General features: G+C 47.8%; 2 protein-coding genes across 3 annotated transcripts in view; one reads left to right on the top strand and one right to left on the bottom strand.

The window, feature by feature from the left end:
- Positions 1-6,589, top strand: part of Ormdl (sphingolipid biosynthesis regulator orosomucoid 1-like) — a 22,727-nt gene extending 16,138 nt beyond the window's left edge. For both annotated transcript variants that reach the window (XM_077700834.1, XM_077700835.1), the window contains exon 4: positions 5,983-6,589. In XM_077700834.1, the coding sequence (XP_077556960.1) occupies positions 5,983-6,118 (136 nt within the window). In that variant the 3' untranslated portion in view covers positions 6,119-6,589. The remainder of the gene's footprint in view (positions 1-5,982) is intronic.
- Positions 6,302-12,681, bottom strand: part of LOC144170820 (uncharacterized) — a 22,110-nt gene continuing 15,730 nt past the window's right edge. The window contains exon 3 of the mRNA XM_077700837.1: positions 6,302-7,604. Coding sequence (XP_077556963.1) covers positions 7,475-7,604 — 130 coding nt within the window. The 3' untranslated portion in view covers positions 6,302-7,474. The remainder of the gene's footprint in view (positions 7,605-12,681) is intronic.

Genomic DNA, 12,681 nt, shown 5'->3' with positions numbered 1-12,681 from the left:
GGCGTGTTGCACACACGGAACACTGGCCTATGTCTGCCCCGCACTGACACCACTTCACAAGTAGCATCAGCAAAAGAAATGCTTTTTCGACGCGTTCGGGATATGTGCCGCTCCTGAGCCCAAGTCCCAAGCTCCTTTTTTGGGGAGAATGAACATCCCGGTGCATGGTTGAATAGCACAGTCACTACCGTAATCATAGGCCTTTTCAAACGAGGTGACACGCACTGGGACAGTTGTTCTTCAACACTTCGCGCTGTAGAATGCTTCGTGCTACAGAACCTCTTGCACTTCGAAGACACGTGGAGCTTTGGGGGTTTTCATTGACGGACAACAAAAATGCAGAGAACCGCCTAGCTGTATAAGCTTCGCATAAAAATTGATGGACAATTTGGCTGGCCGCCCAATCACGGTATATTGTGCTATAGAAGCACCCTTTCCTGCTTATAGGGACCGTGCAACAGGACCAGGATGTCGAAACAGAATGAAAACCGCAAACGAGAAATAAAAAAAAAACGATATTTTTGGCCGGAACGAAAATGGAAACGGAATGTTATTATTTCGTTCAGGTGTGAAACCGGAAGATTTTCATTTCGGTTTTCGGTTAGAGTGGAAGTCCAAAGGTTTCAGCGTCTATTTCAACTTCCGTGCAGTGGAGTGGGAGATTGCCGTTGGTTCGCTGGCATTACATTGCCTTTCCTCTCGCTGGCGGTTTCTTGGGCAGGCTTGCTGCCTGCATGCTTCCATGCTCTCTTCGTCTGTCTCGATGGTCAGTGCCGAGCTCCCCGCATGATCGCCGTGTGCATGTGACTACGGCGCAGACGTCGCCGCCCTATTTATTTATTTATTTATTTATTTATTTATTTATAAATTCATTTGGTCCCTGAATCAAGAAAGCATACCGAAGAGCTCAGCGTACGTGATCAGGTTGCTGCTTTCTGGAGGCTTGGAGTGTTGCCTCCTAACAATTGTATACTTCAGACTGCCAGCATGTGGTTTCTGGGGACCAGGGTGGAAACCTGGAGCATCATTTTCAGCTGCGCCATCAAGAGGTATATCATAAGGAGTGCCCGGGTGTTCTCCGATTTCTCTCTTTTTTTTTTTTTTTTTTTTTTTTGGTCTGTGAGCGGTTAAGCTATTTAACGGACATTTAAAAAAAATTATTATCCAGCAATTCCTTCCTTCCTTCCTTTCTTTCCTTCCTTTTTTGTGCACTGCATGGATTTATTTTTAGCCGTCGTGGCTTTCTGTCACTTCCTGCACCTAACGATTTTATGGTCGACACCTATATGTGTTGACGTCAGCATATTTTGTTGAGTACTGCGATCTACGATTTATTTTTATTTTATTTTTTATTTTTTCTTTCTTTCTTTTCCCTTTTTTTGTGCTCTAATATAACTGCACTGAATCAGCAGCACAGAGATATTTTTGGATGTGTTGAGTTTTTTCATTGCTCACGGCTGCTACCAAAATTATTACAGTGAGAACTATTCGTTGATCAGCATTATCGACAGTTTAGTTCAACGAACTCATTGCTGAAAGTGATTCACGTAAAGTAGAGAAGGACCGTTTTGTCACCGCTGTTGCCTCCTGTCCTGGTGTCTGTTTATCGCATGTTGTTTTGCCCGAGGGCCATGTGCTGTGCAGAACAGCAAGCACAGCTCTTCTGCACACACCTGAACAAATACAGGAATGGTGGTAAAGAAGTTTTGATTTCATTTTTAGCGCAAAGTGCATGCAGCAGACGTAGCGCAAAGAATACAGAAACAACGTACGTCTTTTTTAAACAGTTTTCTCAGAGCACGTCCTTTTTTTCTGAGGTAATCATGTGTTGGTACATAAGTGCAGGGGGCGCAAGAATGAATTAGCTTACGTGACGCTTCCGTTTTGCCCACTTTTTAACGTCAGACGGGTCTTGCTTGAAGTAGTTGCGCTACCATTTACATGTAGACATCTGTGAAGGTTAATTAAAAAAAGGTCAAATCCTGAATTGCAGTGGCATAAAAAGACTCCTTAGTTACGGGGCTTCCATTTGCTTGACGAGTGCAGTTACCTTTGACAGTGTAGTTCTGTGCAGCGCTGCATTACCCAGACGTGTCGAAAGCGTGCTTGCTCTTGAGTAATTTCAATGCCTTTTCCTCGTTTCTGGCAATACAAAAATCCAGAGCTGTCAATGCAACGAAATGCAGCTCGCTGGATTACATCATTTGCGTTGGCAAGCACGTGTCTGGTGTGCGGCTGTGGCGCGCGTATCCCACCACGAGATGCCGGTGCGGCGCTGATACGGCAGAGCAGCGCGCCCTCTGTAGGTGGTGCCTGCTCCCTATAACGTGTAGTCCCATACCTCAGTACGAGTATGGGCTACTTTGGGGGTGGCCAAGATTTTGGTCATCCTCCTAGTGCTTGTGCTTAAGGCAGTTAGTAGATTAGTTCATTTGGTTGATTGCTTGGTGCATGCTGCAGCATGTCCCGAGCTTGTCCAATGCACCAGTGCGGGTGTGTGCTACTCTGAGGGTGTGCGCCACCTTGCTAGTCCTAGCAGCAGCAACCGTCGGGTACCGTATTCACTCGCATAATATTTGCACAATTTTTAACGGAAGAATTGATGGAGTATTAGGGGTGCGGCCATTGCTTGGGCTGAAATTGCGAGGGAGCATGTTAGGCTACGGGAAAGAGCACACACGTGCTGTTTGTTCCATCCGGATAGATGCAGGCGTAGTCGACTGTACAATGATGCACCTATTTATTAGGCACGGCGTGGGTTTCAGAAAAGGTGGCCGATGGGCTTACCCACACGAGTGTAAAGCACGTGCTTTTGACGCCGCTGTCTTCAAGCTGTCAACTGACCACAGAAGGTGGCATGTATCCCTCACTTAAAGCTTGTACAGATCAAAGGGACCAGCATCGCCAAAGCATGGTACACACTTCAAACCGGGGATTACATGGCATAATCGTTGTCCACGCGACAGTACGTTGTGGGTTGAAATTCGTGACTCAGTTTTTAACAAGATTTATCTTTGCACGTTATATGTGTTGCCTGTTGATTTCTTAGCTAACGCAAGCTTTCCTGCAGTATGAATGCAGACTGTCTTCATGCTCCCGAAGCAGTTCATCCTTGGTGGCCTTAAGCCAAGTCTGCTGTCATCCAAACCCTTTGTGTACCGATACGGGAAAAATTTCTATGGGGAAAATTTTCCTTTAGAGGAGTCTTCCATTTAAAAATCATGAAAGTTGGCAGCTTTTGTTTGTTCGGCGTCATGGCCTGCATCACGGGGAACCGTTCTCTCCAACCGTTGTGTTCCGTAGCGTGCCGAAGCTCAGGAGGGTCTGATCAGCACTTCCTATACATGACGGTAGAAAACCTTTTTGCTGGCAGACCCGAATTACAAACTGGTGATAGTCAAACTTTACTATGGACAGAAGGCAGCCAGCTACCGGTGCAGTGTTGTCTGCCGTCTAAAGGACAAACTGTTCCGTTGCATGAAGCACGTAGCCCAGCCACTGCTTGCTGTTACATTCGGGAAGACGTCCCCGAACCGGCCTCCGTCGCCTCCGCAGCGTGGTGAAGAGCGGCCAGCAAAAGTTGCTGTCTTGGTGAGGATGACAAGAGGCCGAAGGCAGACTTGGCTGGGTTACTGCATGGCAAACAATGAGCCGAAGCGATACAGGAACGGGCAAGGTTACAGTGCGACTCAATAGGGTGACAGCACGGATTCGCTGCTGCAAAATGAATGGGACTATCCACTGAGAGGGCAGGTTCTATACACAATAGCCGTAACGGCTGCACCGCTTTCCCAGTGCTTCTGTGCACACGGCCTGAAAGTAGTACCACACACATCGCTCTTTCCTAAGTTCGTGAGGGGCCGGCATGTGAGAGCGGGCTGGAGGGGAGATCTCAGCTGCGGTGTACACTTCACCAGGAGCTGTCTCTACATGAAGATTCATTGTCTTCGCGTTTTGTAGCTGTGACGGCTTGAGTCACTGCCAAAACGGGCCCCATGCAACAGGTGTACATGAGGAGGATAGGCTCTGCCACAAAGCACAGGAGCACTGCATGAAGCTTGCAGTACGTGTGAACAGAATAGCTACGCGCTGCATCGTAACATTGCCGGGAAGTCTTGTGCAGGGGCCCCCTGCCTCATTACGGTTGTGTATGCTTGGTTTGGATCAGTTTCAGGGATACGGTGAAGCATTCTTCGTGGAAATCCCTCATGTGGTAACACACTGCCTCTTCAATACACAGAAACTTGCTGGCCTTTGGCCCGTGGAAGGCCCTTTAACTAATTGTGCTGGCTTCGCCAGCAGCAGAGGTGAATCGTATCAAATCTGAAATGCGTGCAGGCCGCACAGTCGCCGCGCTTCGGTGCATAAACCTTTAACTTAAACTCAACCTTTCAACTCACGTGCTGCCCCATTGCCAAATGGCAATGGGCAATGGGGCAATGGTATTGGTTGACGATGTAATGTAAGACCTCAGAGCATGACAATAGGCTTTTAATGGCCTGTGTTTGGCCTTAACATTAGGTAACCTTCCAATTGAGCCTCACGACGTGCTAAGGAATGTCGTACTCGGTGTACAGTTGCAATCAGTTTGCAGGCAATCGCTCGAGGGGCGAAGAAACCAAGCAGCAGTGCCATGTTGTGGGTTGAATCATCATTGTACTATCATGCAAGTGACTACAAGGGGAAGAAGGCATTGCTGTTTTTATCTCCAAAGCTCTGAAATCAGCCACTAAGCAGTTTCAAAGGCCGGCCATACGATGCTCCCGCGATAACCATCAAATTTATTGTGACTGCGCATTGAGGTGTCAATACCGTGGACCTCAGAGTTAAGCTTATCGTAGGGGCCTACCAATTCCCACTTCACTTCACTCAGCTGTGCATAACCTTCATGCAAGTGAGTTTTTAGGTTCAAGATATTTTTAAAATTGGGGTAAAAATCGGGTGCTATTTTTCAAATGGATAATAGTGGAGATACCGTTTTTTGTTTTAGCCATTCTGAAATTTGGGTTTTTTCTGGTTAAATCTGCTGATGGTACCGAGTTTACTTTATTAGAAATCATTACGAGCATCTTACTTCTAACGCATTAGAAATAGCAAATACTCCTTGAAATTGGGCATTTGTGGAGAAATCAATCAGTAATGACGACAGTAAAGAGCATCAATAGCTTCTAAGAAATGAAACATTTTATTCACAAAAAGCTGGTCATGGAATTTTTACACGTCCTTGTTTGCATACACTATCATCTGCACGCGCAACATATCGGTCTCCACTTGAGACGGGTCTGATCGTTGAACGTATCTCAGCTGGGAGGAACTTCTCTCAACATCACAGCTTCCATTAGCCATGCACAACAATGCCAGTGCAGCGTTCGCTGGATTGAGCTTGCGAGAGGTAAAGTGGGGCCTGCTTCCAGCGTTGAGAACGGCGAACCGTCAGCGCATGATTGTGCAGATCTCTATTTTGAAAAGGTCCACTGGGGAAGAAATCGGGTTTATCCCGATTTTCGTGAAACATGTTCGGGGTGCAAAAATCGGGTTAAAGCGAACAACCCTAGTTATAGGCAGCGAAATACAGGAGGCTTCGCCAAGCATGGTTCATAAATTCCAGCAGAACAGGCGGGGTTAAGCTAATGGGGCCTTTGCATTAAAAATCTGCGGGATTCAAACTTGGTGCATACACCCCAAGCAAAACCCTTACCACTGCGGTGAAACTCATCTGCTGGGTTGCCGTAGCAGGGGCTCACAAGAGTGCATTCAGAGCGCACCACTGGGTGGCACACAGTGTTCAGGGCTTGATGCCATGGATGAAATGTTCCACCGTGTGGCACAGAGGCTCGAAAGTTCTTCCCTGCAGGAAACCCGAGTTCGTATTTCTCTCAATTGCCATAATACCATGGACAGAGGTCTGTTTGTTGTTATGTCATTTACCACCACGTAACAAAACATGCTTCCTTATTTTTTTTTTTTTTTCTTTCTTCCCAGGTTTTTCCTGACGAGCTTCTACACCAAGTACGACTCTGTTCATTTTGCCATCAACTTCTGTTCTCTCTTGTTTGTGCTCATCCCTAAGCTGCCACAGTTCCACAAGGTTCGGCTCTTTGGCATCAACAAATACTGAAGGGCAGCCAATAGTGGGGGGCTGGGATTGCTGCTTTTTGGTCTAAGATATGCTGACCCAACATTCGTTTGGTCGACTTACTACAGTGGCAGTGACCCCCAACCTTTCTCTTCTTATTTTTGTTTTAATAAACACTTGGGTGTTGTGTTTTGGGGTGCCATGCAATCAATGCAATGATATTAGAGTGCTGTGGTAAAAATTTTTGTCACTGATTTTAAGGAAAAGATTTATATTATGGCCATAGAGATTATTTGTATGTTGGAGGTTTTTGCGGTATTATTCTACTCCTTTTTTGTCACTTCGATATTTTAGTGCTGTTTTGTGTGCCATTATTTTGTTACGAGACAACGTAGGATGTAGGCATGCAAATTGTGCCCAATAGGGTTACCCCTGCCTTATGTATAGCCGGAGTACTCTAGTGTTTGTGATACAAAGTGCCTTTCGTATTTAATAAATAGTCATCACAATGCCCAGCTGTGTTTGTGCTTTCTTGCACACTTCATGTGGTCTAGTGTTAAGAGTTTGTGGAGATTCTAGTGTACAGGCGCAGGTTCCTAAGGAATTTTTACTTGTAGTTCTCAATGCCTAACAAATGTTGGTCTTCAAGGGATTGAGTTCAGAGGGAATTCTATTGTGCCAGTGTCAAATTGGAGCAAGTAGTGTCACTGGATAAGGTTACAGAGAATCGGCACTCTTTTCTCAGAAAACTGTTGTTCCGTGCCGCCACCATGGTCATTGGTCAGTTCACATCATGTGACACTTGTTCACACTGTGACAGTTTGTGGGTGCTGTCATTTTGTCGTTTATGCATTTTAGTCGGTCAACTCTGGTAGACGGCTTGTTCACCTCGCTCTGCGGCCGCGCGCGACTGATGTTCCGGACACGACTCAAAGATAGTGCGTGTAGCAGCACTCCAGCAGCAGAAGTGTGTCCGAACAGGCCATTTTGCAGCATCTTCGGCCGTGTGGTTAACAAACGGCCCGGTCGAAGTTAGCGGCCATACCGTAGAAGCGGCAATCTCGCAACACTGGTAAACACCAAAATGGCCGCGGTTGCGGACTTGCAGGCCTGAGTGGCGCTGCTTAGATGCCTTATCTGGTGACACTAGGAGCAACCTGGGCTGTGCGCTTGGAGCTGGTGCCTGTGATGCATTTTCTATTTTGTCTTTAGCATGGTCGATAAAATAACTTTAATTAGACCTGATCAGATCATTGCTCTTGTTAGCCTGGTCTAGGCTCCTTTAATTAAGTAGAGCGTCACTTGGGTATGCCTTCAGGAGTGTCAAAAAATGTGTGTAAGAGAGCTGGTTGTCCAAACAGGTTGCCCAAATACGGGAAAAGAAGATTTCTGCTCATTTTATGGTGTATTTTGTGCGGCTTGAAAGTTTAGTGGAAGGCTTCGGCCCGTCATGTTCTTCTCCGCCAACTGGAGTGCAGTCAGCCTCCCTTCAAGCAGTTTCTTCTCACTCTCCAGCACCTGCATCAGCCTGCAACGGCAGGGGGGTACGCCGAATGAGTAGTCCATTGTGAAAAGCTTGCGACGTGCACATTTTCTTTTTTTTGCATCAAATCTTCATTATTCACAGAGTTCGCTTCATAGGCTACAACTTCGCAGTACATTACAAAACACTCAAAATATCTGCCTTTGTAAACATATTTTTAGGCACGTGAATGTGCATCAAGCCAAAGCGGCAGCTCTGGCCTGATATGCAAGGCAGCAAGCGATGTGGAAAACAAGATTTTAAGGCAATGTTTTTAATCATAAGGAGATGTCGAAATGTAACAAGCTCAGAATTTTACCCAGGAGACACTGGATGGGCCTGTGATCAAGAAGCGCACCAACAGAGCAATGTCTTCAGTGAAATTTGTGCAGAAAACACCTTGTGGTATGCTCGAGCTAGTTGGGCACTACGTATGGTACAGGCGCAGGCATGCCAGAATGAGGGCAGAACTAGAGTAACTTGTACAGCAGTGTAACTAAGAGCAGCAGAATTGTGGTCACCACTGCAAAAGAAATGTAAAAATTTCTATGTAACCGATAACATATAAACTACACATTCAGTAATCAACACTATGAAACCACACCAATGAGAGCCTTGCAGCAATCAGCAGCCCCTATCTATTATCGGGAATCGATTGATTGATTATTAAGGTTTAATGCGCTGATGCTACACGGGCGATGAGGCTTGGGGGGGGCAAAATCTCAAACACGCGAGCGTTTTCACTTTTTTGCCTTGAGAAAAGCGGCCGCTGTGGCCGGGAATCAATTATCAGGAATTAAAACTAAGGTTATACTAACTGAGTGGCATCTGGATTTTCTTTGTCTTTTGTAACGTCTGTTTTGGGGAAGTTTGTAAATGCAGTAGCATGCTTATGAAACGGCATGTAGCAGTCACATACACGTTCCCATAAGCTTTTTTGGCCACTGCACCCTTGTAAAGCTGGCTTTGGGACGATTGCAAGGGATGGAGAAAAGGACATTTGTGTTTAGCTTGATTGCTGCATTACGTGTGCTGTGAGAAAGCTTTATCAGAGCCTAGGCTGGCTGCACCAGGCTTTCTCCCTGCCCGCTCTCTTGCTCAGACCATTTAAGCTTGCACTGCAGGGTCAATTGTTGGGGCTTCAGGCCCCATGTACTTCCACTATCTCGCATCATGGGTTTGCAGGGTTCAGTTAGTGGAAGGCCTGGGCATGTCGGATCGGCACCGCTTTTGATAATCTTGGACTGATGACTGAGTCGTAAGTCAGCGGGGGGATTCTTGGAGGCGCATAGACGTTTCTTAGTCAGCACAGCCAAGCGACGCATGGCGCCGTCTGGGGGGCATGCTTGAAGCTATGTCCACGTGCACGTGGCCTCCGCGATCGGCTGCCGGCGGCGCGCCGTTGCTCCGGCCGTCCCATTCGGAGCAGAGCCAGGCGGAGAGGTGGAATTTTGTTAACTCCTATTCCCGCCGCGAGGTGGCGGCCTTAGCCTAAGGCTAAAGAGATGCTCGTCTGGCCGACGCTGCCTGCGTTTTGAGTTGTAATCAGCCTTCATTGTCACGTTTTTATGCCAGAAAACTCTCAATATGCGGTCTATGTGTTGTGATTCGACCATACAACTACAAAATTGTTTAACTTGCGTTGTTTAACACTCACGATTGCCTACAAAATTGTTTTACTTACGTTGTTTAACACCCACAATTGCCTTTGCCCGCAGCTAAGGTCGTTTGTTTGAACGCTGAATGTCATAGCCCAGAGTTCTGTCATCTCGGGCAGAGTGAATGCCAGCGTGTTGAATTCCTTTTTTGCTGTTACAGCATTTTCGTGTGATTTCGCAGCGCGAAAATATCTTTTTGCCTGTTAAGTTGTTTGGAACGCTCTGGGTATCCGCTGTGTGCGTGTGCATGTTTCACACCGCTATCGACTCTACTTGTGTATTTTTTCGAAAGAATGTTTCTGAACTTCTGGATTTGCTGGGGTAATATTCGGCACATAATTTGTTGGCATGAAACATTAAGGGTATCATTTTTAGATGCAGAGCATCTCATTCACTCGCCTTGTCCCTGCGGCGTCGTCGTCGGCGTTGTCCGCCCCTCCCCCATTCTCCTCGCCGCGCCAGCTGCGCTCACCCCCTCTCCTCTCTCCGATAGCGAACACTCTCTCGCGAGGGGCATTGGATTCGATTGGATTGGATTAGATTGGCTTGGCTTGGATTTGTATTGGATTAAAGTGGATTGTGTTGCGTCATAGCCGCGGCAGACGCGCTGGGGCCGGCGCATGTGCAGTACTCTCTCTTCCGCGGTTTCCTCTCCTTCGGGCGCGCTGCGCATATAACCGGTGTGCCGTTCTCCGGCGAAGCAACATCCACGCTTGGCTCAAACACCTAGAGTCCACGCCGCTTTACAAGTACGCCAACGTCGTCATCGACTGGGACCGGCTTACGCAATCCCCTCAACGTTATGCGCGCTATAAAACGCGGTCCCTTCGCCGCTCCGCCTATGCGTCGCATCTACACAGGGGTTCCCGCAAGGGGAGGTGGGAGTTTTTTTTTTTTTTTTTTTTTTTTGTGAGCAGTTAAGGTTATCACTAATATATGTATGCACTACACCGACCGTAAGTAAGTTGTTCGGGATATTTGTAATAAACACACCAAGTAGAGAACTAGCAATTGTACCTTGGGTAAAGATTTTTATGACATCACTTAGACCACGTTCATTTATGGTAGATTGGAAGTCTCTTTGTGCGTTTGTATATGCAATCATGCATGCCAATAAACGGCACCTAGCACGTTTACCCTGCCTATTGCGGGAGAAATACTGATAGCCATTTGAACAGTACATTTCTGATGCTGAAGTCTAAATAGTATCGCGGTAAAAGTTGTGCCAGACGTTTCAAGTAGTGTGCCATGTCATTTACTTTATCTGTCAAAGACCGCATGTTTAAAGGAGAAGAAAAAAACAACATAGGTGGTATTTTCGTGTTTACTAATGGTTGGATTTCGGTCGGTTGAATTCCCATAATCTGATTATTTGGAACGCACGGAACATCCGTTCCGTGCGTTCCAAACAACATGTACGAGATTTTCATAAATAAATCCGGAAAACGTGTTGTTTTGGAACCATGCGTGACTACAAAAAGAAATACATGCTGCGCAATGAATTCACTTATGCGTCACCCCGGGCATAGTCTACGCCGAAAATTAAAGGCACCAGTAACTACCCTAATGGCACCATTAACTACTACCTTTCTCTTGCATTGGTGTGTGGTAACTTTTGTTTTATTAAATGTCGCACACAGGCTGCAAAGACCGAGTTTCCGTCCTCTCCGCCCGCCTGCGCAAGGGAAAGCGATGGTGCTGATGATGATGATTACTATTGGCTTCCCCTTTGTAGCGGGGTGATGACGACCTTGGGCTAGGCGTGCCGCGGTGCGGCGAAAAACGCGACCACGCCCCCTTTTCAACTCACGCTCTCTCCAGGCGCCGCCGGCAGCCGACCGCGGAGGCCACGACGTGCACTCTGACTGCGATTAATAACATCTCTGTTGGCGCCACAGTTTAGAATCGGATTGGAACGGAGCAGATGACGCACGCCGGTGTCTTTTTTTTTTTTTGCTTCGGCGTGCGGCCGCAGTGGCCCAGGCTGCGCCGTGTCTGTGGCGCATCGGCCATGTCTGTGGCCGTTTCCAGTGTTGCCAAGCGAAGAAATTGACCGCTAAACTTTTCAACGAATACCGCCTATACCGGCACGGAGCGTTGATCGAGGACAAACTGAGCGGTTCTACCCTAGCGCCATCTCTTTAGCTTTGAAAGCAACTCATCAAAACGCACAAGTGGCTAAAAAACAGCGTAATAACAGCGCCACTACAAAGCGATATTTATTGAAAGCCAATGATTATACGTACACACAAGCCATATCCGTCACACATGCGTGACAACGTACTTCACTGCTTCCACTAAACAGCTACCTACAAGCTGCTTCTCATCTTCCATGGAGGAAGAAGTCATCTTCGTTCTGAGAGCCATAACGCGAGTGCCTAGCTGTTATGCCCCGCCCTTCCACTACAGCAAAGCATGTACGTCTTCGTGGTCTAGACACTCTAGTAACTGTTCGTGTAATTCAATCGAATGAAACGAATGCACAGCTCCAACCGGCTGGCCATGCATTCTGCCTTCTTTGCAGTACAAGAAGTTCGCGTCCTCATTTCCAATCCCCGGCCCTTATTAATGACCGTTATGAGCCCGTCGCATCGTTGTCTGATGAATTTGCGAAAAATTCATGCTTGTCAGCAACAATATACAGCCCGTCCCGCCTTCACACGAGTGCTCCGATGCTACAATTCACTGTACCGATGCGCCGTCGCTGCAGCAGACGGCGGAGGAAGCTTCGCCGGCGTCGTCCGCGATGCATCTCGGGATTGCACTCCGTCGCAACGTCGACTCCATCGACTCTCACAGTGCGCGACGGGGCAACGAAAAATTGCCCCGCGACGGTGCGCCCCAGTTTATCGAGGACAGATGGTGTGCACCGGTGCGGTTTGTTGAGGATGCTATAGTGACGCTAGCAAAGCCGCGCGAGCGTGCGCGCCCACGCGCAGCAGGCGCAGCGCGCGCTTTCCCATCGGCGATATCGGCGCACGGAGCGCCGGACATCTAGCAGTTCTGTGCATCTAGCGGCCGGCTTCCTCGCCAGCACCCTACTGAGGTAACGTCGGGAGTAGGACTGCTCTGCTTAGAGCTTTTCCTGCGATGTCTGGAACCGTGCTGGTCGAACAAAGGAGCTGGCGTTCCTCGACCCCGAGGCGAAGCGAGTCTCCCCTCAGGACGAGCCGAGTCGGCGGCCACGGACGGCTTACCGAGCTCGTGCACGTGGGGACTCCGTTCCCCGCCCATGCTCGGAACAGCCTGTCCCGATGTTTCGATGTGGTATTGAGACATCTTGAGCGTGAGCGAATTCGGCAGTTTCCCGTCGCCACAAACCCATCAAAAGGTGCTTACGGCCGTGCATACATATAAGGAGTCCTGCAAATACAGTGTTCTTTGGGCCCTCAAACACTGATTTTTTTGTGCATCCTTGCGTCATG

Source organism: Haemaphysalis longicornis, unplaced genomic scaffold (genome assembly GCF_048455015.1).
Source record: "Haemaphysalis longicornis isolate Haplotype H1 unplaced genomic scaffold, Haemaphysalis longicornis Haplotype H1 scaffold_2, whole genome shotgun sequence".
In the NCBI taxonomy this organism is placed as follows: domain Eukaryota; kingdom Metazoa; phylum Arthropoda; class Arachnida; order Ixodida; family Ixodidae; genus Haemaphysalis; species Haemaphysalis longicornis.
The sequence above is the reverse complement of the archived record's forward strand: the minus strand, read 5'-3'. Positions and strand labels throughout refer to the sequence as shown.